The 25,419-nt window shown below is 35.9% G+C and overlaps 2 protein-coding genes and 1 pseudogene across 2 annotated transcripts; 2 read left to right on the top strand and 1 right to left on the bottom strand.

Moving 5' to 3' along the window:
• Nucleotides 1-1,173: 1,173 nt before the first annotated feature.
• Nucleotides 1,174-11,887, top strand: LOC120185822 (U1 small nuclear ribonucleoprotein 70 kDa-like). The gene is made up of 10 exons (XM_039189928.1): nt 1,174-1,364; nt 1,638-1,752; nt 1,830-1,909; nt 2,382-2,457; nt 8,749-8,813; nt 8,902-8,964; nt 10,198-10,279; nt 10,366-10,516; nt 10,760-10,828; nt 11,019-11,887. Exons 1-10 carry the CDS (start codon nt 1,260-1,262, stop codon nt 11,614-11,616), a joined length of 1,404 nt encoding a protein of 467 aa, XP_039045859.1. The 5' UTR covers nt 1,174-1,259; the 3' UTR covers nt 11,617-11,887.
• A 5,955-nt stretch (nt 11,888-17,842) lies between these two features.
• On the top strand, nt 17,843-18,464 carry LOC120185601 (annotated as a pseudogene).
• Nucleotides 18,465-19,700: 1,236 nt separating this feature from the next.
• LOC120185730 (leucine-rich repeat extensin-like protein 3) lies at nt 19,701-20,887 on the bottom strand. The gene is made up of 2 exons (XM_039189873.1): nt 20,658-20,887; nt 19,701-19,770 (listed from the first exon to the last, which is right to left on the bottom strand). Exons 1-2 carry the CDS (start codon nt 20,885-20,887, stop codon nt 19,701-19,703), a joined length of 300 nt encoding a protein of 99 aa, XP_039045804.1.
• Nucleotides 20,888-25,419: the final 4,532 nt, after the last annotated feature.

Raw genomic sequence — 25,419 nt, 5'->3', positions numbered from 1 at the left:
AAACGAAAATGATTGCAACGAAAGCGAATTAAAGGTTTAATGATTATAATGTAAGTTTTAAAAGTTTAGATATTAAAAGCATCATAAAAGTTCAATGACCATTAGGGGGTATTTGGTTCGCGGAAAAGAAAATGATCTTTTCTGGAATTATATTCGCATGTTTGGTTCACGGAAAAGATCATTATCATGTAATAACTTATCATCAATAGTAGTATTTTAGGGTTAAAATGGTGAGAATGTCATTACCTCGAAATTCTTAGGTAATGAACAATTCCAACCACTTATAACATAAAAACCCCTGAAATAATAATTTTTTCCACATAGATCCTTATCAATTCTTATTCTTCGTGTTGTACTCAAAATTATAAACTTAATAATAATAATATACAAAAAGTTTAATTTAATAAAATATTAATAAATTTGAGTAGTTAAAATTATTTTATATTTTCAATATTTAGTATTAATTATTTATAATTTATGAGTTAAAATATTATTATTATAAAAATGTAATTATTTAAAATAATATTTAATTTTGAGTTATTAAAAAATAGATCTTATACATTAAAAAATAATATATTTGTCCACTCGAGATCACAATATTATTTTACATATTATATTATATTTTATATAAATAAATATGATGCTTATGAAAATTATTTAAAATTATAAGTTTGATATACTAATTATATTAATTATATGTTAAATTTATTTTTTTAAAACTTAGACAGTGTAATAATTAAAATATTTGTATAAGTTTTCATTCAAATATTTATAATTTAATATTAAATTTTTACTTGTTAAAATATGCATCTAAATAATCTTATATTACCCCAACCAAATACTGTAATCTTATATTTTTCTGTTAACCAAGTGATACAACATTTAATCTTATTCCAAAAAATAATCTTATATTCTGTGAATCAAACGTACTCTAATTATTTAATCTTAAACTTTTCCTTTATATTTAAATTTATTTATTTTGATCATTCTAATAATGTGCCATTAGACACATTATTAGTGTCCCTTGCTCGGAAAAAAAAATAGTGTCCCACGTCAATATTGGAAGGACTAAAACTTTTAGAAAAAATTATCAAGCTTTAAAAATTTGAGGACTAAAATAAACATATTATGGAATTCAAGAACTAAAATATAAATAACTGTTTCCTATTATATATATGTAACAAGTAACTACCTAACCCCTCGATTTGTTTCGGAAAAGAAAGAGACCCTAGCTAAGCCTCCTTTGATCTTCATTCAACATGGGAGATTACAACGATGCCTTCATGCGCAACCAAAACGCCGCCGTCGTTCAGGCCCGCGTTAAACCCCCTCAGAATCGCGCCAATATTCAACAGCTCAAGCTGGTTCGTTCTTTTAGCGCTTGTTTTTAAGAGCGCGATCCGATTACGTTTGATCTCGACTTGTTAGCTTTAGATTATTGTAGATTATAATTTTATGTGTGCTACTTTCCGTTTTCGAATTCTATTTGGTTAATTTAGTTTTATTTTAGTCTTTCGAAATGAAGATTTGCTGTGATTTTTGAAATACTGGATGCGGGTAAAAAATTAATGTGATCTAATTCTGAGGGGTGGGGTGGGGGATTAAGATGATTAAATACGATTTTGTTTACTTTGCAGATTGGGCAAAGTCATCCTACTGGTTTAACAGCCAATCTTTTGAAGCTCTTTGAACCACGACCTCCGTTGGAGTTTAAACCGCCTCCTGAGAAGAGAAAATTGCCTCCGTACACAGGTCATTGTTGTGTATTTTGTATTTGAATTCGAAAATTTTCATTTATTGGTTTTTTTGGCTTTGTTCTTCTTTCTTAGGGATGGCACGGTTTGTAAGTCACTTCGCCGAGCCAGGAGATCCTGAGTATGCCCCGCCTGTTCAGGAAGCAGAAACACCTGTAGGATACTTATTCTTAAGTAGAAGTTATTGTGTTTTTTATTCTGTGAAATGCTTTGCATGATTAAATTGTTTTTGGTACCGTTTCTTATGTTTCTTTCTTTTATTTTTTATTGATTTTAGAATTAATTGTCAGTGATATGATATGTCATTGGAATTACGAAAAATTAGGATTTTTAAGATGTATTTCTAACTTAACCGCCTGAATTAACCGAAATATTTTGGCTGGTTAAGTCTTGATTTTTTTGGGTAACAAGGAAAACTATAAAATTTGGTTAATCTGTTTCAGTAATAGTTTTACACTACTGAATGAACATTCCTAGACTTTAGTACTATTAGCTGATTAAACCTGTGTGAGTGTGTTGTGAAAATGAATTGTACATTGCATTATGGCTCACTGACTTAATTTGATGGAAGGATAAGGTTTTAACTTATGTTATATTTTGGAACGATTTTCTTTCTTTCTGAATTAGGCACAACGAAGAGCGAGAATTCATAAGTTGCGACTAGAGAAGGGTATGGAGAAGGCTGCCGAGGAGTTAAAAAACTGTAAAGTCTCATTTCTTTAAGTTTTTTGGATAGAATAGTGGCCTCATTAAAATCCCCCTTCTAATCCTCCATGTTATGTGAGTAACATGAAGGATTAAGGAAGAAGGAAAAGAGTGCCTAGAAAATTTTATTCATAAAAACAATAATACATAGGTAGAGCCTAATAGACTCCAAAACCACCAAATGAAGAACATAAGACTTAACTCCAAAACCTTACAACACAGAATATAACACTTCCTACAAAACAACATAACCAATATAAACCAAGAATCACCCTATCCCATCTTTAGCTAGTTTATCAGCTTCCCAGTTTGCCGCTCTCAAAATATGCTTTATAATAATATCCTTTCTTGCCAACAGCGCAACTATATCGTTCACCAAGGATAGAAACAAAGGGGGGCATAAGCCCGGATTCTTGATCCACTTCAAAGCATTAATTGAGTCAGTTTCCAGAATAAACCTCTTATTAAGAACATAACCTTGCTCTTCCATAAGACACAACCCCATTTTAATCGCTAACAACTCTGCCATTATAGGACCTCCCCCTACTGGTTCAGAGAACCACTGAAGCAACACACCTTTAGTATCCCGAACCAGACCACCAATACCTCCTTTATCCCAACCCGAAACCATCGCTCCATCAACATTTAGCTTTAAGAACCCATCCGGGGGAGGAACCCAGCAAGAAGATTGAGAGCAGTCCTATCGTTTCTTTTCCCTCGAATCGGCAAGTTTTAAATCACCTACTAGTGAATCTAAGGAATAACCACATCGTTGAACCTTGCAACAAACCAAGAAGCTACTCTAAATCGAATGATGAAAAACAGTCTGACCAAATCCAGCTTTCCATTCTGAAAGATAATTTCATTTCTACATTTCCACACTGACCACATCACTGCCCTTGGAATGAACTTCCAGATCGAATATTTAGGCATTAAATCATCCCACAAAATGAAAAATATCAATGATATGCTTTGGAATCACCAAAGACACATTCCACATTTTCAAAAATGTTGACCACAGGCCCCACACTATCTTACAATGCATAAATAAATGTGAAACTGATTCCAATTCACTACCACACAATACACATAGATGATCAATAATCTCGGTCACTCCTCTCTTCACTAATTCCTCTTTAACCGGCAATCTCTGATGTGGTACTTGCCAAACAAACGTTTCCACCCTTGGAGGTGCAATCCCTACCCAAATATATATGCTTATCCCAATTTTGCTGATTCTGCCCAGACTCGTCTTGATCAATGAAGGTGTTGATACAAGATTTCGCTGTATAGCAGCCCTCTCCATTCCCTAACCAAATCCAACAATCATCTACATCAGTAAATAGGGAGATATTATTCAACATAGCAATCAACTATAACCATTGCTTAAATTCCCAATCAGCCAAATTTCTTCTTAATTGGATGTCCCACACCCACCCCGAGTCATTATTCTCCCCAAACTCCATCACTTTGCCCTCTTTATTGTTAGAAAGAACAAAAAGTCTAGAGAACAAAACTTTCAAAGGAACTTCCCCCAACCAAACGTCATTCCAAAACTCCACAGCTACCCCATTCCCTGTCTTCAAACGCATATTCCGTCTAACACAATCCCCAAAACCATCATTGTTGAAGAAGTTTTTAACCACACCTTTCCAAATCCACGATGCACGACCTGTCCAGGAATTCCCCATCATAATGGAATTTGAGTCCAGATTATAAACACCACACACCACTCTCTTCCACCAAGACCACTTTTCTGATGCAAACTTCCATACCCATTTCCCTAGCAAAGCTCTGTTCAACAGTGATAAGTTTGGGATCCCTAAACCCCCCAATTTTTTTGATTTAGTAACCAACTTCCAGTTGACCCAATGGATTTTTTTCTTATCCGCCGAACCCCCCCACAGAAATGCAGCCATGATAGAATTAAGTTTTAGTAACACAGAAGCTGGAATTCTGAAAATGGACAGAAAATAGACGGGGAGAGAGCAGAGTACCGATTTAACCAACACTACCCTTTCTGCTAACGACAAGGAATTAGCCATCCACCCACTCAATTTCGCAGTAAATCTCGTCACTATTGGCTCCCACATAGTAGCCGAGTTCCTCCTGTACCCCAAAGGTAAGCCTAAATAATCTGATGGAAGATAACCCACCGAGCAACCAATATCATTTGCCCAAGTAGCCAACTCTCCATCCTCAACATTAATACCATAAATCCTACTTTTAACTAAATTTAACTTCAACCCCACCAAAAGCTCATAAATTAGTAGAACTCTCCTAACATTCCTCAAATCACGGGTGGAACCCTTATTGAAGATTATAAGATCATCCGCGAATTGTAGATGTGATAACTTGAATGCCCTGTCTTGAACTCCTAAATCAAAACCCGAAAACAGTCCCATTTCTACTGCTTTAGTCAACAAGTGCAACAACTCCGCAGCCAAATTGAACAGCAAAGGCGAAAGCGAACATCCCTGTCTTAGTCCTCTAGTTGTTTTAAATTTCTCCGTAGGTGACCCATTAACAAAAATCGAAATCGTGGCTGTTGACATACATTGAAACATCCAAGACCTCCACTTGTCACCAAACCCCATTTTGCTCATTACTTGCAACAAAATTGACCAATCAACCGAATCGTATGCTCTCTTAAAATCCACCTTGAAGACAACTCCCTTCAACCCTTTCTTTCTCCAATAGTCGATACTTTCATTTGCAATAAACGAATGGTACAATATGTTTCTACTCGGAATGAAAGCGAATTGAGACGGACTAATAATATCATTAATACACAAACTCAATCTTCTCTCTAAGACCTTAGAAAGAACTTTATATAATCCCCCCACTAGGCTAATTGGCCTAAAATCTTCCAACCCCTCTGGATTTGCTCTCTTAGGAATAAGGGAAATGAAGGAATAATTCACCTCCGACTCCCACTCCTTTCCCTCAAAAAAATCCTTAAAAAACAGCATCACATCTTCCTTCAAGAAATTCCAGAACTTCTTAAAAAACCCTAAATTCAGACCATCCGGACCCAGAGCTTTATTACTATCCGCATGAACAATCACTTCCCAAACTTCCTCTTCAGTAAATGGCTTCTCCAATGCTGAACACTGACCTTCTGAAAGTTTAAGAAATTCCAGATTTAATTCCTTTGCCCCCAGTGTATTTTTTTGACTAAACAACTTCTTGAAGAACTTCAGCACTTCGGCTTTAATTAATCTTGGATCTTCTATGACTTCATTATAAACTTTGAGGAATTTAATGCAATTTATCCTCCCTCTAACTGCTGCACTATGATGAAAATACCTAGTATTCTTATCACCCTCCGAACTCCATTTCAACCTAGACTTTTGCAGCCAAATCGATTCTTCCTTCTTTTGTAGCTCCCATAATTCTCTCTTTGCTTCCACAATAGCTTTCATTGACCCCCTGGAAATCCCTTGTTGCAAATCCATTTCCATTTCCTGAATAGCTTTCTCCAACAATCTGATTTGCCCTGGTAGCTGAAGATAACCCTTACTAGACCATTTCTTTGCCTCGTCCTTCACCCGATTAAGAATTTTGGAAATGGACAATGCCTTCTCCTTTGTACCGAATTTGAGCAGCTCCTTTGTACCGAATTTGAGCAGCTCCTTCTTCACCATCTCACTAAAACCTTCCTCCTCCAACATATAATTAAACAAACGAAACGGCTTTGGACCCCAATTACATTCCTTATTCTCCAACACAATAATATTGTGATCAGAAACGAACCTTGGTTGAAAAATTTGACTCATCTTGGGAAAATAAGAAAAATATTTCTGATCAACCAAAAACCGATCCAACCTCTCAAAAGTGGCAGTTTCCCTATTATTACACCACGTAAACTGTCCTCCGACTAAAGGCAAATCAATCAAATTTGCTCTAGAAACAAAATCTCGAAAAAGACTCATTGATACCGAATTCACAACACCTCCCCGTTTCTCTTCCTGAGTCAAAATGGCATTAAAGTCTCCACCTAAGCAAACTAGACATTCCACCTGATCCAGAAAGGAAGTTAGTTCCCTAAAAAAACATCTCCTTATCAGCCTCCACACTTGGACCATAAACATTTACAAAACAACAAATATCTGGTCCACCATCCATCCATCCCTTTATTGCCACAAATCTACTATGGATAACCTCTTCCTTAACCATAAATACCTTCTGATTTCACAGAGTTATTAAGCCACCAGCAGAACCTACAGCAAGCACAACCACCGAACCAGTAAGAATTTTGCCTCCCATTTTCCTTACTAACAAAGAATTGACCTTTTCCAGTTTTGATTCTTGAAGAAATAAAAATATAGGTTTTTTCTCCTCCACAAATCTCCTAATAGCTCGGGCTTTGACCTTCCTACCCAAACCCCTAACATTCCAACACATAATAGACCACTCTACCATCATACTTAACTTATTACCATAATCCCATGATCTTACCACCTCCTCTTAATCATCTCTATCTTTCACCATAGAAGCAACTTTGGACACAATCTTTTTCTCCTTTAAATTTGACCCCCAATAATTTCGAGACATTCCAACATTCCAATGCTTCTACCACCCCCTGTTTCTCATTTTCAGAATCATAATCAGCATCCTTACCACCACAACTTTTAACATCCCACCTCCTAGCATAAACCTTGTTATGAAAACCTCTATCTGCTTTACTAACCGACGCACTTCTCCCAGAAGGATGTCGCTGAGTCAAAGAAACATGTCCAGTCTGTATACCAAATTCTTCCTGTGTGACTTTTTTAGAAACTGCAGTCTTAGTCCCATTTGTATTTGATATTGGACTTTCCTGCTCAGGCCCAAACACCTGTAACCCACCCTTGCTGGAAATCAGCCCATCATCTTGGACAACTTTATCTTGCCCCAAGGTGTCTCCTGCTAAGCTAGACACTCTTTTTCTCCCTTCAGAAAAAACCCCTGACATTTTCTGATTACTGTAACCTTCCCCTAGTTCTGTCCCCTCACTCCCAATGTCAACATTAAAACTCTCATTGCCTTCAACCTTATTTTTCAAATTTCCCTCGTTAAGTGAACCACTCCCCTGTGAAGTACCTCAAACCCACTCCTCAACCCTATTCAGAGATTCTGACATCGGCTGGATATTCAACTGCCCTTGCAGACCTCCTCGATCATCCCCTTTGCTTCCTTCCGACGAGGACTCCTCCCAAGGATCCACTGTTCCTCCTCCAGAACCGTCTTCTCCATCCCCATCATCAAGCTGAGGAAAGAAGTCATCGCTACTTTCCACCTTAATCTTAATAATAAAAGACCTTCCATAAGTATTAATGGTTACTTGGGGAGGAATGTCAAACGGACTCTCCCTTAACAACATCTTAGCCACCCTGCAATCTACTCTTTGTGCCGTTTGCTCTTGAATCTTCACTAATTTGCCCCATCTCGACGCCAAACTGGTAAAGAATGAAACTGACCAACAATTTAATGGAACACCGATCATGGATACTGCACAATAAGGTAATGGAACACACTTCTCCTCCATCACAGGCTCCAACCTTTCAAACCAAAAGGATAGGGCCTCCCACTTAACTTCCACTGCTACATCCTTCTCCTCCACCAACTGGAATACTATCAAATATGCATTTTTTGCATATCCCCATCTAACCACCTTGACATTAATTCCTTCATTACTTAAAGCCCTCTGCACAAATTCGACCTCAAAAATCTCTTTGCAGATACCAGTTAAAGACGATCTCAACCATGACCTTTCCTCCATTGGAATGAAGACTTCCAAAGGCTTCTTCTCCTCCCTCTTATCTCCAAAACTTCCAACTGTATTGCCCTCAACTTTTTTCACACCCACTACCGTATCCTTGTATGTTCTACCATCATGGAACCTGTTCAGCATCTCTTTCTTTCCTACCTCAGCCTCTAGACATACTGCACTTTTCCTTTTCAATATCCCCACACCTACACTTCCAATCTCTGCAACACCATTGCTCTTCAAGTTCCCCGGAAAACTATTCCTCTGATATTTCGCAGTCGACACTGATATTTTCATCCCATCAACGAAGACGTTGTTCATCTTCTCCTTGGCGTTAACCAAATCCTCCTTGCTTGCAAAGTGCACAAAGGCAAACGTCTTATCCTTATAATTCGGTCTCCTATTAACAAATGGAATGAACACTTTAATCACCTTGCCATGAAGGCTAAACGATCCCATAATACACTCCTTTGCACTCTCCTACTAAGATTATCTACGGATGCCACCCACGATTTTGAATCTGTGTCCTCTATGCAGATGATCCAAATAACGACCCCAACATTTCAGGTGATCCATACAAGACATTGTTTGTTGCTAGACTTGTAAGTGAATTTGCCTAGTTTCACATCTAATTTCACATATCAATTATTACTGCTTGAATAAGTTACTAGCTTATATTATTTTTTGCAGAATTATGAGACATCCGAGAGTAGAATTAAAAGGGAGTTTGAGTCTTATGGACCGATTAAGCGGGTAGGTATTTTTGAGAACCCTCATGCGGTTTGGTAAGAGGTTATGCAGCTGCTTTATCCTCTCTGTTCCCTTGACAAGATTTTAGTTTCATGATATAAATTTAAAGCCTTAAAAAGTTTTTCGTTTGCAGTATTTTCAAAACAAAGATATACCTTTTTGTGTAAAAGTTGATTTTTTGACATATATGCATATTTGCTTAAGCATACTAAAGACAAATTCTTTATATGTTTGCTTAAACTTGGTATGCTGTAATTTGTCATTGTCTATCTTTTTAATTTTTTATGGTACTTTTAAATGCAATGTATGCAACTACTCATTAATATTTACGAGTGCACTGAGCTTCTGCCTTTTCCGTAATGTATCATGTTTGAGTGTCTGTTCAAGTTGTCGAAAGTAAAACAGGTATCACTGGTAAGGGGGAATTTGTAAATTTCACTTGACCCATTGACAAGTTGCTTGAATATGGTAGGATGTAGAAATCATCTCCAGAAATAGGTGAACTTTCCACACTTTAGGTATTGTTCTACCATTAAGAAGCTTCTATAAAAGGTACCTATGGTAAGGGGCTGATTATTTTGTTTCTCGTTCCCCACTATCTTACAACCCTATTCCAAACATGTTTTTTCATTCCTGGAAAGCAAAGTTGAAAAGCTATGTTGAACGGAGCTGTCGTGCATTGTGTACCTTTTGGCCTTTATTTTCAAGCAACAAAAGATGGCTGACATCTGTTCTTTTCATGCCCTGGGTAAAAAATTGGGAGTATTAGCATCTCTTCCTTTTGTTATCTAAGTTTTTAGCTCATTCTTTTCCTGCTAATAAAAGCTTTACTTTTGGCTTTTAAAGGCTATCAAAAACATATCATCGGTTGAGAAGGTGTTCTGGTATTTTCTAGTCTCTTAACTATTTTCTATTTTTTTTTAAATATTTCCTGGTAAGGGGAGTTTAGTTTGTTCAACAATTGGTAAATATGCCATGATACATCGGTTTATCTGCAACTCTAGCAATGGTGGTCATCGTCTCACAACGGCAGCCCTATGATTAAAAGGTGAGCACGGCTTTTGAGGCATAATGCCTGCCTGCCGTGCCATTTAGGAATTTTCTATTTCTAACATTTTGTACTGCTAGAACTTAGCTGTGGAGATCAAGCATCAACAATTATAATTATGTGATTCCCATGAGACTGTTTTTCTTCTGTACTTTCAACCGTGTTAATTATTTCTTTGTTGTGACCAGGTTCGGTTGGTTACTGATAAATCCACAAATAAACCAAGAGGCTATGCTTTCATCGAGTACATGCATACTCGAGACATGAAAGGTTTGCTTTGCTTTGATTATCTTGTTTTCTTTTGAGCCGGAAGTCATAGAATGCATTTTTAATATATGCTTTCAAACATCTCTCAGCTGCTTATAAACAAGCTGATGGGAGGAAGATTGATGGAAGAAGGGTTCTTGTGGATGTTGAGCGTGGTAGGACAGTCCCAAATTGGCGCCCTCGGAGGCTAGGTGGTGGACTTGGAACAACCAGGATTGGAGGTGAAGATGTTAGTCAAAGGTACTTTATATTGGTGGTTATACATCATATTGTAATGCTGATGAATAAATGTTGGTAGGCCACCTTCAATTCAGGTTTCTTCGGAGAGGTAAGCTGAACTCCAAAATTTTTGCTTGGCCAATGTTCTCATAAAACTTGAAGTCTACTATTATCAAGCTTGGACTGAAATACCTGTTTATTTTCCTGAGATTAAATGCTATGTTTGTTTTTTCTTGAAATTTAATGCTATCGTTTGCTACTCAGGGAACAAGTTCAATCAGGACCATCTCGTTCCAAGGAGCCAAGGATTCGAGAGGATCGACCTGGTGACCGGTAAGATTTAGCTTTGTTGTTCCACCAACTTTTATCTTTACAATCTCTGGTAAATTTAAATGTTGCTGGCTGAATACTTATTTCAGCATAATTGGGAGAATTCATTTTGCCTTGAACCATTTTCTAGGCTTTTGTGATTGTGTCAATCATAATTATATTATAATTATCTGTTTTATCTTGGAAATCTTAGTGAAAGGGAAAAATCCCGTGATAGAGGAAGGGAACGGAAGAGGGAGCGTGAAAAGTCTCGTGAGCTCTCCCATGACAGACCGCGCTCCCATGACAAACCAAGGGATCGGGATAGAGAGGATAGACACCACGGAGATCGTGAAAGAACTAGAGACAGAGATAGGGAAAGAGAGAGAGACCGTGGTCGTGATCGTGGCCAAGCACGTGAACGAGGCCGGGATCGTGGTCGTGACTATGAGCGTGATAGAGAAAGAGATCGTGAGAGGGATAGGGACAGGGATTATGATGTTGGCGACTATGACCATGACCGTGGGCGTTCCAAGGATAGGGATAGGGAATCTGATTATGACCTTGTTGAGTCCAAACATGAGAGAGAGAGGCACAGCGAGAGGGACTATGATCATGGTGAGCCAGATGAGGATCTCGGATGGTATGAACAGCATGGTCATGGGCGTAGGCGTTCAGATGTAGATAACCAACACTACTATGATCATCATCGAGGTAGAGCAGAATACGATTTGGATGCCCATGGTGATCGTTATGATCAATATGGTGGCCGTGATCGTTATGATGGGATGGAAGAAGATGATCACAGGTGATTTCGATAATAAGACAATCAGGTTCTTGAAATTGAGCCACTGCTTTCTCTGTCATTGCACCTGGTTTACTTTATATCCCAACGGAACTGTTTCCAATCTGCTTTCAGGAGTGTTTCTGGAGTTGGAACCTTATAATCGTATTCTTATTTTTATTTTAATTGCTTTGTTGGTTTAAGATCTATGCGACTGTCCTACATTTTGTTTGCATCCGTTTTGCTTAAGATGCTTTAATTGGGCAATTTAATGTTATTGTATTGTTGTCGTTTTGATCGATGTACTCGTGTAGAGTTGCTTTTTGGATCCTGCAATCGGTATTGGGCTTAATTTTTTGGCGAAGGAATTATTCTAGGATTGATGTAGAGTGTAGGCTCAAATTAGTTCTTAGACAATGTACTAAAAAGGATAAAAGTGGTTGCTTGGGATCAATCTATGCTTTTAGGGTCCGATATAAACCATTTTAAGGTTAACGGAGAAGCTTCTTCCACGCAATTAGGGTTATAAATGAGATGAAATATATAACGAGTTATATGAATTTGACTCGGTTAAAGTTTGTTGAACACTTAAATTGAATGGACTTAACTCGACTTGAGTTCTTGATAACTGAATATATGATATTTGACTTGAAAAGTTTGCTAGTAATTAAAAAAATAATATATGAAAATCTTAATTTTTAAATTAAATTATTAATGATATTAACATTTATATGTATTGCAATAAAAGGTTTTTATACATTTAAGGTTCATATTCGAAGAGTTTCAATTGAGTTAAGTTTGAAAATATTTCAAGTTTTTTTAAGTTAAGAGTTTAGTTTCAAATTTTGATTTCAAGTTCGAGTTGAGTTTGATAATTTTAAGCTCATGGATTTTTTAGATGAATCAAACTCAATTTTAAACTTTTTGAGTTGAATCGAGTTCAATATTACTCGAATTTGATTTGATTAGTTTACTGCAATTAACTTGGGGTGATGGAAATATGGATTCCAGCTATGTGAATTGCTTCATTGGCTTATGTGGTCAATATATACGAGGCAAGGACATGCTACTAGAGATGACAATTTGTAAATGAAATGAAAATTCAAAACAAATATTACATCTGTGTCCCATAAGAAATATGTCTCCAACGTAGAGGTGGTTAGAGGGTACGTTAATTCAGTCGTGGACTCCCATGAAGAATAAGTGTTGACGCCTAGCCGAATGCGTATTCTCCAATCCAAATAATATGGTCACAGCCAAGCCATGTGGACATGAACACACCAGCTAATGCTATGAAGATGAATGCGAGGTCACAAATCTAAGCCATTTGAAAACATTGTTTACCATTAGAGATGCCAAATGAACCTAAAAAAGGGATAATAAACTAACCAAATATGTTGATCCCCAGATGTAGAAATATCCATCGATAAAATGAATGAGCCACAACGTTATATACGACGTAATTGCTGTAGGGAGTTGTAAAATAACGCTACAATAAACAATGTCATCCATAAGTCAATTTGATCTGATCTGCAATAATGCCGGCTTAATAGGAAGACATACATATATAGAGAGAGAGCTTTTACTCAAGTAAAAGACAATCGGATTATTAGAATGTGAATCTAAACCATCTAATCAAATGATCATATTAGATTATAAATGGAATTTAAGTTGCTCATTTTTGGTAATTTTCTCACGACTGGAACATATTTTAAAAAAAATCAAAGTTAATAATACAGGGATAGACCCACGTAACCTGCTAAAATTTAATTTATTGCTAGCTGGCTATATCCACTTAGTTTTGCAGTCATAATAATCCTACTGCTAACATCGTTACTAAATCATTATAAAATATTTTCAACGTAAACATTGAACTTTAATTTTAGGTTCAATTAGCGTATTGAGTTATTAAATTGTTAACATCATGGTGACATAATTATTTCTTTCCCATACATTTTAATTTGTGTATTAATTTTATCATTATACTTTAAATGGCTTCAATTTTAGGGACTACATCTTTTTTAAGTATTAGTTTGATTTGCTAAAAAAGTTGTTAACTTTTTTTACCATCACGGTTGGTTAGTCATAATCCGACAACAATCGTCATTCGTGACAATATCGGAGTATCAAAATGTTCACAAATCAATAATCTTTCTTCTCCTCATATCGAATTTTTCATAAAATCCACTTAAAATCGATAAAAAAATCACTTAAAGATTCGATATTCTAAAACTTCGATCTCCTCCGACAATCATTTGATGAGACTAATATCAACGTATGTTGTAAGTCTTTTCAAAAATATCTCACTATTTAGATTTTGGAATAAAGAGCCGAAACTCTAAAAAGTAATAGATTTGTGAATTTAAAAAAGATTATGTGAAAATCTAAATCAGTAAAATGATAGAAAAATATAAAACTAGTTCATTAATGTTTAAAATAGTCATAAAAAAAGTCAAAGGATATGATTTTCGATGACGACTAAAAATTAATGAAAAAACCCAACATTGATGAGAGAAGACGATGGGATAGAAATATAAAATATTTTTTGATTTCTAAATGAGTATACAATTACATATCAATGTCAACCTAACACATTATTCGATTATTAATAATTTAATGATTCAATATTTTAATTAAATTCAAATTTTATTATTTAAAATAAAATATTAAAAATCTTATTAAATTCTAAATTAAATTTTAATTCTACCTAAATGAAGGGGAATGGAATATTCTAAGAAAAAAAAAGTATTTCTAATAGATATAGATCTCATTATTGGGGAAATATGAAAGAATAAAGTTGGAAAATTTAATCAATGGACAAATGTTATTTGCTCATAGATATTGGGAGTGCCTGGTCTAGCTTATTATAAATTCAAAAGCATTATTTATGCAGAAGAACGAGCAAGGTGAAAAGGGGTGACAACTGTTGTGGGCATCTTGTCGATATCCTCTTCAACCCCAATCGGAGAGGAACATTCAGCTACTCACCTCAGTCACTCCAAAATCATTGAGAATTCACCGTAAACGAAAGCGAACCCCGAACTTCACTGCTTGCTCCCCAATCCTCCGCTCCTTTCCTGCCTTTGATTCAATTTATCATACAGTTCCAGTTTCGGCAATACCCAAACAAGGAAGACACTCTGGTTCGAGCGATTGCTTACAAAGATCGGAGGAGAAAGATACCCGTTTTTCACGAAATGATAACTCGGTCTAAACTCGTTGAGCAACTCAGAGATTACCAGATCCGATCTCAAAACACCTACCCTGCTCTTATCTTTTTCTCTCCCAAACCCCATATCGCTTCCCGGTACGTTACTCTTTTTATCTTCCTTTTCATTTTCGTTTATTTATAAGTATTTTAAAGTGCAGATTTTGCATTTTATTGTATTTTTCAGTACACGAGTGTTTGTTTGATTGATTTGTAATCAGAAAGAGTAATTTTTTTTTCATTTGTCTTGATAAAGAGAGTAGTTTATGAAAACTATTTGCTTTTTATGTGAACTCCACGAATAATTGAGTTTTTAATATTGGGAATATGTTATTGTTCCAAGTTACAACTTCAATGATCATTTTGCTGGTTAATAGCTAATTTTGAGTTCAAGAAATCGACAAATTTTGCAAATTAAGCTTCTAAGAGTTCATTGTCGAGAAAATTATTGTGCTCTATTCAGCAATTGGATAGAATTTATATGTTCTTCAAATGCATTTAACTTGAAACAGACTATGGAATCTGGTTTTGAAGTTTACTGTTATATCCAAAGAATGGCTTTAAGTTAATCATCTTGAAGTTTTCTGTAAGAGATTTAACTTTTGAGGATTTGGGGTTGTCTAGGTAGGTTGAATAAAAATTTCCTCTTAACATTCAAAACAAACCATCCAAAATTACTGTTTTTGTTAAGTTATTAAGATGGATCATTGCACGTAATTTCTTCAAGCTTTAAACATTGTGAAAGAATCATTGTTTTGTCGCCGTCCATTGATGGATTTCATGCAATTGAATGAGGACTCGAAGGGTGTTAGGTCATTTCTGCTATTTTCTAGTTATTGTGGTTTTATCTTCTAAGTGTTAATCGAGTCACAAGAGTTTCAATTGTCACAGATGTAAATTGCTGTCTTCGTTAAGTAAATATCCATTGGGTTTTGCAGTCGCTTTCACTGGTGAAAAACAACTTAATAATAGCCCAGGAAAAAAAACTAGACCTGCCTACATTGGTGCTACTGAAATATATGGGAGGAATGAACTTATTTTGAAGACAGTCGAAATGGATCACCCGGATTTCTGTTGAGAACACTGGTCTTTTCTTGATGATATCTCAATGTGCCAGAACATACAATTCATTGCTTAATCTTACACACTGTCCTCATCTTTCATCGGATTTCATCACTGATATGAAAGTATTGTCACTGTCCTCTGAATTACACTGGTTATCCTCATCCCCAGAAAAAGGGTTTCATGTTATTCACACAAAAATTCCTCATGTGAACATTGTAACATATCATGTCTCCTTTTTGCCTTTCTCTTGCGTTACTTCGGTTGCAAAATGAACTTTTACATGTTCTTGATGTGATTCTGTTCGCTTTATGCAGGGCAGATGTAGCTGTGGCTATTTTTTGTGCCTTTGTATTTAGTGTGTTAGTCCTATTGTCCTATTTGTCGCTTTATTTTCGGCACTTCGGGCTTTCCTTGATCACTATATGTCTTGGTATATTTCTTCCAATATGCTTGAGAGGTTATAGGCAGGCTCTGGTCAAGAAGAGGGAGAGAAAGTTTCTATTACCCTTGTCTATGTGAGCCTTTTATGGCACTGAAAGTAGTTTGATTCATCATACGAGCTGCTGGCGAATGGCTTATTACCTGTTTCCGCAAACGGGGCACATTCGGACATCCTGTAAATTGATCTTGGTCAGCGAACTAGATGGTACAACTTCACAACACCATACATGAAAGCCCGTGGTAATTTGGCAGACACTTTGAACCTGTAACATTTCACAGTTCTTTGTACAACGAAACAAACAGTATGCCTATGAAATGAGGGCATTGAAGAAGAAAAAGAAACCAATTTTAGATTGAAACGGCAATGGAGAAATAACTCCATATTTTCGGCCAATATACCTTGTTTGGTGTGAAAGGAAAAGAGAGAATAAATTTTATATATTATATTCAAGGGTGCATTTAGTTTTCTTTGTCCTTATGTTTTTGCTTACGGTTCTTTTTTGTGTTTATATGTTATTGTCATATAACTAGTCGTTTTCTCAAACCATCTAGGTTAGTACTCATATGGGAAGTTTCATCACGAATTAAACAATCTCAATGTTTAAGAGATTTATTATAATTCTTTACAATCTCAGATTCGAACATTGTATACATTCGAAGTATGACTATTTATTGTTAAATGATATGAATACTGTACACGCCAAAAGTATGTGTATTCCTTAGATTATAGGTTCTAAATTCATTAATAGTATCCTCTTCTTTTATCTAAAATCTTCTTTTCTCTTCTAAGTAAAGGTTTGATTTAAAATTTATCCAAAAAAATTTAATAATTTAATAAAATATAATTATAAAAATAGTTAAAAAAAATTATATATGTGTGTGTGTATTACTCTAAAATCTTAAAATCTTACTCTAATTGGTATGGTTGATATGCACTAACACAATGTTAATCGAACTATATCCAGTACACTAAAATGATAGTAAGATACTAAAATTTAATGGAAATAAAAATTAAACTATTTGATATCGATCCAATTTAAACCCAAAATAGTATACATTATAAGCAACTATTCACATATAATTATTTTTTAAGATTTAGAATTTGAACACCGTAACTATTTACTTTTTTTTTTTTTTTAATTTGACTAGGACATTTTATCTTAATCTTTAAAGATTATAATAGTTATCAGAATACTACAAAACAAAGTCATTGTTTTAACCATTAGAAAAACAGAATTTATTACTCAAACTAGTTATTACTACTAAGCCAGGCTATTTTTTCATTGTATATATATATTTTGCCGTAACCTTTGACATGCACGACTGAATGGTGTCGAAATCATAGAGGCGTATGAATAGCGGCAAAGTAAAGCCATTTGGTTGTCCCTCGCCGATTGGTGGGCCTCGTCGTCCACCTAATCAAAGCTTTTACCGTTGCCGGTGAGAGAGCACGGAAGCTACGTCCCACTCCACACGTGTCCACCAACATTTTACACTTGTCTTCAACTTAACAAAGGCACAACGTTTCTGGTATCCTCTCAACCCCTTGCTTAAATTTCACAACCCGAATGAGCAGTAGTGCCAAAATGATCGCAATCCGATCAATTCGAGCTCAGCCACCTTCAGTTTTCACCCCATCTCTGAAATCTTCTCTAAGCCACCGCAGAAACTCGTTGATCAGCTTCAGGCCTACCATCACCACGAGCTGTTCTTCCAAGCAACCAGAAAGCATGAACCGGAAAGACGACAACCCTAAAGAGAAACCCGGGTTAGTATCAACCAAACATCATTTAGTCAAGATTTTGGTTTAAACGGTTTCTTTCTTGATGAGCTCCGAGTTGTTTTGAACTTGTGTTTTTAAGGGACGTGATGTCTGATTCATTCGGAGAAGGATATGCCACGAGGTCAGAAGAAGAAGGATTTGGAGGGATTTATGGAGGGAATTATAGGTTATCTGATAAAAAAAACAGAGAACGAGATCCATGCAAATCATCCAGGTAAAACTTATTTCAAGGCTAGGCACTAATTTGATTCTTCCTTGTGTGTTTTTAATGGAAACGAGTTTTTTTATTTTGTCTGTGCATGGAGATTATGACAAGAGTCAGGGGAGTGAAGTGAAGGAGAAGGAGAAAGCCAGGCATCAAACTCACATACCCAATTAACTTGGTGGAAGGGAAGATGTAATAGTTGTGATGAATTTCTATTATGTTTTAAGCAAAAAAAACATTTCACTTTCTGTTCACTCTTAATCTTTCTTTATATGTACATTAATGGCCTGTTGCCCATAAAATCTTTATGTTATAAGTATATTATTAATTATATGTTATCAAATTAGAGGCCGTTTATCATATTATTATTACTTAAACTTTAATTTAGGACCTTTTTTTATTAAATTTTGAAATGACGTCTTTTTTTATGTAGCGAAGGGCAAAGGAAAATAATGTACTAAAAATTATGAGAAATGTTGAAGATATGTTGATATGAAATGTGTGTACATTTCAAAGATGTGTCAAACATCAATACAAATCAAACATTTTAATGACGATATCTTGTTTTCCATTATTTAGATAATGTGATATATAAAAAAAATTATCCACATAATTCAATATGATAGTCGTCTAAAGTAGAAAAGTTCAACAGATAGATCAATCATTAAAATTATAAATAAAAAATAATGATATTTTAATCGGTCTTTCAGATAGTAATGTCATCTTAATCGGTCAAGAAGAAGGACAACGTAGATACCTGTTGCGCTGAAGATAACGAAAATTTGGCCACGACTGATTAAAACCGAAAAGCTCCATGGTTTCATGTCAATGACCCATGAGGAATGGTTGGTTACAAACTTGAAGAACCAAGGTGGCTTTGAGTTAAATGAGATGCACTGGGAGAAGCTATTTGTTGTCCATTGTTGGAAGATTTGGAAACGCCGGTGCAGGATGCTGTTTCAATCGGAGCATAATGAGCATGATGATTTGTTGGTTTCAAGCTTTCGTTTTCGGGATGAAATAGTGGCAGCTGAGGGAGCAATCCATAGAGGTAGAACGCTGCACAGGGAGATGGTTGGTTGGAAACGACCGCCTGGGGATTGGGTTAAAGCTAACACTGACGGGGACGTTGCGGGGCCAGACGGTAGGGCTGCAGTAGGTGGAGTGATCAAGGATGCTGTGATTTTTTGGTTTCTCAAGCAGCGTCGGTATCTGCTCGGTTTTAAACACTTATGGGTCATTTATGATGTACTTTTGCATGCTTGGGACCTTGGTTTCAAGAAGGTCCTTGTGGAAATAGATTGCCGTCGATCTAATCAACAGGACTGGCCGGTCTGCGGATAATATGGTGATCTTGATGCTGATTCGCACCGTTATTAATAGAAATTGGGAAGTTAAGGTCGGTCACATTTATCGTGAAGCCAATAAAGTGGCAGATAAGCTGGCTGCCATGGCGACGGATCGCTCCATTGGAGTGACGCTGCACAGAGTTAAATGAAAAATAATGGTTAAACGGTTTAAAATACATCAAAAGATAAGGGATATATCAATATATAGACAAACACGTGTAATAAATATAGATAAAAGTATGTCATGATTAAAATCATAAAATAGACTTATTAAAAATTAAAAATGAGGAAAAAATAAAGATTCAATATAAAAATAAAATGATAATAAAAAACTGATCTTCGACAATTAATATCAAGGTTAAGACTATTGTTGATAAACAAAAATGAAAAAAGAAAGTATGAATGACACATTACAAATGAGAGAAGCTAGAAAAATTAAGGTGTGAGGAGCTAAAAATGTAAACAAAATAGAACTTTTGATTAGATTTTTTAATATTATTTTCTTATATTTGTTTGTATCTATCCTCGATTACATTTTGACAAGATTTTTTTTCTTATATAGGGTCTTTATATATGATATTAAATTTTTAATTTAATTAGAGACTTTTATCAAAATAATAATAATGTAAGAGTTATTATAGGCTTGGTAATTTAAATTTTATATTGTTTAGATTTTTATTTTTTTCAAGTGTTTATAATATCTTTTAAACATTTATTTATTACTGAAATAAACAAAAGGTGACAATTGAGAATCATTGCTTTAAAAGAATGTTTCCTGTGAATTATTTTTCACTGGAGGGGAGAAAAGAACGGATATGGATTGGGAATGATAAACGATGACGTCATTCAACAAACAACAAAATTATGCAATCAAGGAAGAGGGCATCCCATTGAAAATCTCGTTTTCAGATATTAATACATCAATAGAGTACAATATCATATGTATCACCACAACAAACAAAAATGCACATCATCTGGTTAATCAAGAAAAATCAGATATTAGGAGAATTCAACTTACAGATGGAGGTGGGGGAGGGGTGCCATTGACCTTTGTGGCATAGGAGGCCTTCCACCCATTTGCTGTTGCGGTGCTGCTGCTGCTGCATATTGTGGCCAGCCGTGTGGTGCTCCCATCAACATTGCTGGTGGAGGCCTTGAAAGACCGGACATTGCCTGTGGAGGTGGAGGCATGTTCAGTGGAGGGGGCCTGTACTGCATAGGTGGAGGTGGCATGACTGGAGGTGGCATTTGGTGTCCGAGATGCTGTGGTTGACCCTGCCATGGTGCTTGTCCACCAAGCTGCATCTGTGGATAGGGAACATTTTGAGGGGTAGAGGACGAGCTACTGGGACCGGGCTTGGAGGGACAGTACCATTCAAGAAAGGTCGTGGAGGCACCGGTGCACTCATACCACCATTGGCCTGGGCACCAGAAGGTAGCGTCGGAGGTCCGCTTGCAAACAAAGTATGGGGTCTACTCTTCTGGGAACTTGGATTACTTGCGGCCAACACTCTTGTCAATACACCTTTTTGTCCTACTAGGATTTAAACTCCTAAAAATAAGATAGAATTTTGCTAGGATTCAAACTCCTAAAAATATGATAAAGTTCTACTATTATTTAAACTCCTAAAGATAAGATCCACAAGCATTATAAATAGTCATTGTAACTCACTATTATAACACATTCGGAGGAGGATATACGAAATACCAAACAAAAAATTACAAGCAACTCGTAGCCATTTTTCGAAGCATTTATATTTTGAAAGGTAAAGTTCATACATTCGCATATTATTTTTCCTTACCTTTGCTGTGTTTTGATTTCAAAAGAAAACTGAAAGAAGTGTTTTTGGCCGATGAACGGGGGCGTTTTCGAGATCTATTTTTGTAGATCTAGTCCATGATGCTTGTGTTTTTGAAAAACTATTCGCATTTTTATAAACGGGTCGTGTGGATCCGCTTGTTTTGTCGTTTTTTTCTTCGAATGGCTTTTAATTTTGACCTCTAATTTATTTTTTATTTTAATTTAACCCTTATTATTTATATGTATATATGTATATATTTAATTATTTTATTTATTTATTATTATAATTTTTTTCATTTTTCTTTGCGTTATATTATATTATTTCCTATTATTATATATATTATTATTAATTTTTTATCTATGTTTACTTATTTACTATGTTTTTTTTATATTTTCCTAACGTATATATATTCTTACTTTATTTATTTTATATTTCTATGATTTCTATTTTTTTAGTTAATATTATATGTATATTTATTTTTCATTTATTTATTATTATTATTACTATTTAGTATTTTATTATATTATACATACATTTTTATATTTTTATATATATATATATTTTATTATTTTATTTATACTATTTATTTATTTTCATTATATTTTTAGTTTTTTTTGCTCTTATTATTATTATTTTTTTTAAAAAATACTTTACTTTTTTTATTCTTTTTGTATATATATTTTATCTTCATTTATTTTATTTTATTCAATTTCATTTTTTTTCATCCAATTATTTTATGTTTATTATTATTGGTTTCATTTATTTCCTTGGTTTACTCTTTAGTTTTGTCACTTTATTTTATTATTATTATTTTCTTTTAAAATCTTATTTTTTAAGGGTATTTCCGTAAACTCATTAAGGGTAAGTAATTCGGATCAAATTTTACCTTTTAATTTAACTTGCAATTTTCTTAATCAAAGACAACTGGAAATTACGTAATACCGAAAGGACGGTTCAAGGGTGCTAATCCTTCCTTGACCGTAACCGACTTTGGAAAGACGCAGATCAGGTAAGAAATAGGGTATCCGATCAACCCATTTGTTTTAAATAAATGATCGGTGGTGACTCCAATCCACATTTTTCAAGTCGAAGCCCAATTCCGGGGCCCAACCGAAAGACGGTTGCGACAGCTTGGCGACTCCGCTGGGGACAGGTAAGTGAGTCAAGCTAAGGTAATTTTAGTTGTCTTTTTAACGAAAAGGGTAAGTTTAAATTTTAAGGTAACATTTCGATCTTTTTTTATTTACTTTTGATTATATTTTCGGGTAAATAGTTGTACTAATCGTTTTCTCGTGATTTCAACCTTCAAATCTTTTTCATTTAAGGTTCTATACCTGAGCTCTAAACACTATCTTAAGTGGGGGTAAAAGCGACGCCTTCGTGTGAATTTATTCACCGTGCGGGCCTAGCAAGTAGCCTTCGGGATTCATATACCTTATGTCTTCGTGTGAATTTATTCACCGTGCGGGCATAAGGGAATGTGTCCTCTCGAGTTTAACTTAGTCCACACAAGCCTGTGATGGGTTTAGGACTAAGGGTCTGGCAAGCCCAAGGGGGCACCAGCAAGGAGAACTCGAGTACCGTTTTTAGAACCTAAACCGGGAAACCATGGAGAATTAGAGCCTACCCCGAAACCACATTTCAAAACCTAAGATATTTTTACCCTAACCATTTTCTTTTTTGTGTTTTTTTTCTTTCGTCATTTTATTTTTATTTTACTAATCTTTTTGCCTTTGTGTTTGTTTTCTAGCATTTGCATCATAACAAGAGGTTATTGATCCTTAAAAAATGTTTGTTAAACACAAAATAAATCCGAATTAATGGACAAAGGTGTTGTAATACAAGAGATTAAAAACGCTGAGGCATGACTATGGTCCGAGAAGACTCAGAAAGAGAAGGGAGACAGTCTTCAGGGAAATTATGTGTCAAAGCTTGTTAGTTATGCATCTGTCAGCCTGAAACAAAATGATGTCCAAGAACTGCGAAATATTTGGGACAGTTAGGGGAATGACAGAAAGTAGAAGTTCAGCCAACGATATGGTGATATTGCCCTCTTACTCCATGTCAAGACTGATGAGCCCCTGCTCCGAGCATTAATTCAATTCTGAAACCCGGGATATAGTTGTTTCACCTTTAACCGGGAGGACATGGTGCCTACAATTGAAGAGTATACTACCCTACTGCACTGCGAAAATATCAGACTAGAGAGGGCATACATCAAACACATCAAGAGTCAGCCTTTCAAGAATGAACTAGCTAAGATTGCAGGGGTTGATGAAAAATGGGTGACTGATCGACTTCGACACAAAGGTAACAGGAAAGGAATCGAGTGGATCCATATAAAGTAACTAATGAAGAACCACCCTGATGAATGGAAGACTATAGATCTTTTTGCACTGGGTCTGTACGGTTTGATTGTCTTTCCGAAGACCTTGGGGTGCATCGACACAGCCGTAGTAGAACTATTTGAACAACTTCCAAGGCGAGTCAACCCAGCACCGATCATCTTAGCCGAGACCTTTCGGTCTCTTAATCATTGCAGAAGAACTGATGGAGGAAGGTTCATTGGATGTGTTCAGCTCCTTCAAGTCTGGATTCACAGCCACTTCTGGAAGACTAACGGGGTTGCCTACCGCCGATTCAACACTACCTATTCACTATTGGGAGAGTTCATCACTATGAAATGGCATGAAGGCGCTTCGAAGGAAGAATTGATGAAGGTATTCACTCATCTTCAGGACCGGGATATCACTTGGAGAGCCCCCTAGTTGTTTCTCAGTGACGTTCTTTTCTGATTTGGGGATTCTGACACTATGACCTTACTTGGACTTTGGGGTACAGTTGGGTATGCTCCGTTGTTGGCACTTAGACAATATGGGGCACGTCAGTTTATCCTAGCAACATACGGATTATCTACATCAGAGTTTGTGTATCACGGTGACAGTTATAAGAAGAGGATCAAAGAGGCAGCCGAGTCATGGAAGAAAGTATCCCGGATGGATGTCGTGGCTGCCAGAGATATGCTTACTCCGGATTATATAGAGTGGCGAAGATTGAGAAAGAATGATAGCATCCCGATGCCAGACTGTGAAGACACCCGGACCATGGAGGAACATCTCAGGCCTGTCCCTTCTGAACTTGAGATAGTCAAGGCAGAGTTTGAAGCTGTGAATAATGAGATGAAACAGAGAGTTAAGGAACTTGAAGTTGAATGTTATCAATGGAAACTAGATGCCGATTCTCAAAAAGATAGAGCAGACAAACTAGAAAGAGAGCAGAAAAGAGTCTATTTTAAGCTTGAAGACTTGAGAAAGGGGTACCAAGATAAGGTCAAGGATAACTCCTGAGAATCCATATGGTTGATCTGGAGAAACAACATGAGAAAGATGGTAAAGCAATAGCTTCAAAAAGCGAGCGAGTGAGCTTCAGATATTGCCCTTTCGATAGGGGTTTGCAGTGGTGTTTCTGTTGGGAGCAAGCACAACAAAAAGTGAAGGCCAGAGACGTAGTCATCCGAGATTTCCTGGATCGAGTACAGAAGGCAGCTCGACATCTACACGGCCTGGCAAAGGAAGCTGGAGTGGTCCAACAAGGCATACAACCAGTAACAGATGAAAACAGAAGACTTGTTAACCTGCTGGAAGCTGTTCGGGGTCTAGAGGATTTAGTCCGAATGTATCTTTGATTGTTTTTATGTCTCTTACAAAATAAAACATTTTTGTCGAAATAATGATTATTTATAATAATGGGCACTTTTCTGGATCAATGCCTCGAACATTTCATGCATTTTTTTCATTTTGTGTTGTGCATCTACATTTCATTTTTAAGCATTTTCATAAACATGAAATTTCTTCATGGAGGATTCGATGAAGTGGTTTTAACCACATGACACCAAATGGAAGCAAGATTGTAACATCAAAAGAAAAAAATTGAAAACAATACAGTAGGAGCCTGATCAGCTGATTGTAGGACAAAGCC

Source organism: Hibiscus syriacus, unplaced genomic scaffold, assembly GCF_006381635.1.
Source record: "Hibiscus syriacus cultivar Baekdansim isolate YM2019G1 unplaced genomic scaffold, ASM638163v2 tig00113124_pilon, whole genome shotgun sequence".
Classification (NCBI taxonomy): Eukaryota; Viridiplantae; Streptophyta; class Magnoliopsida; order Malvales; family Malvaceae; genus Hibiscus; species Hibiscus syriacus.
Note: the sequence above shows the minus strand (reverse complement) of the source record. Positions and strands in the feature narration are given on the sequence as shown.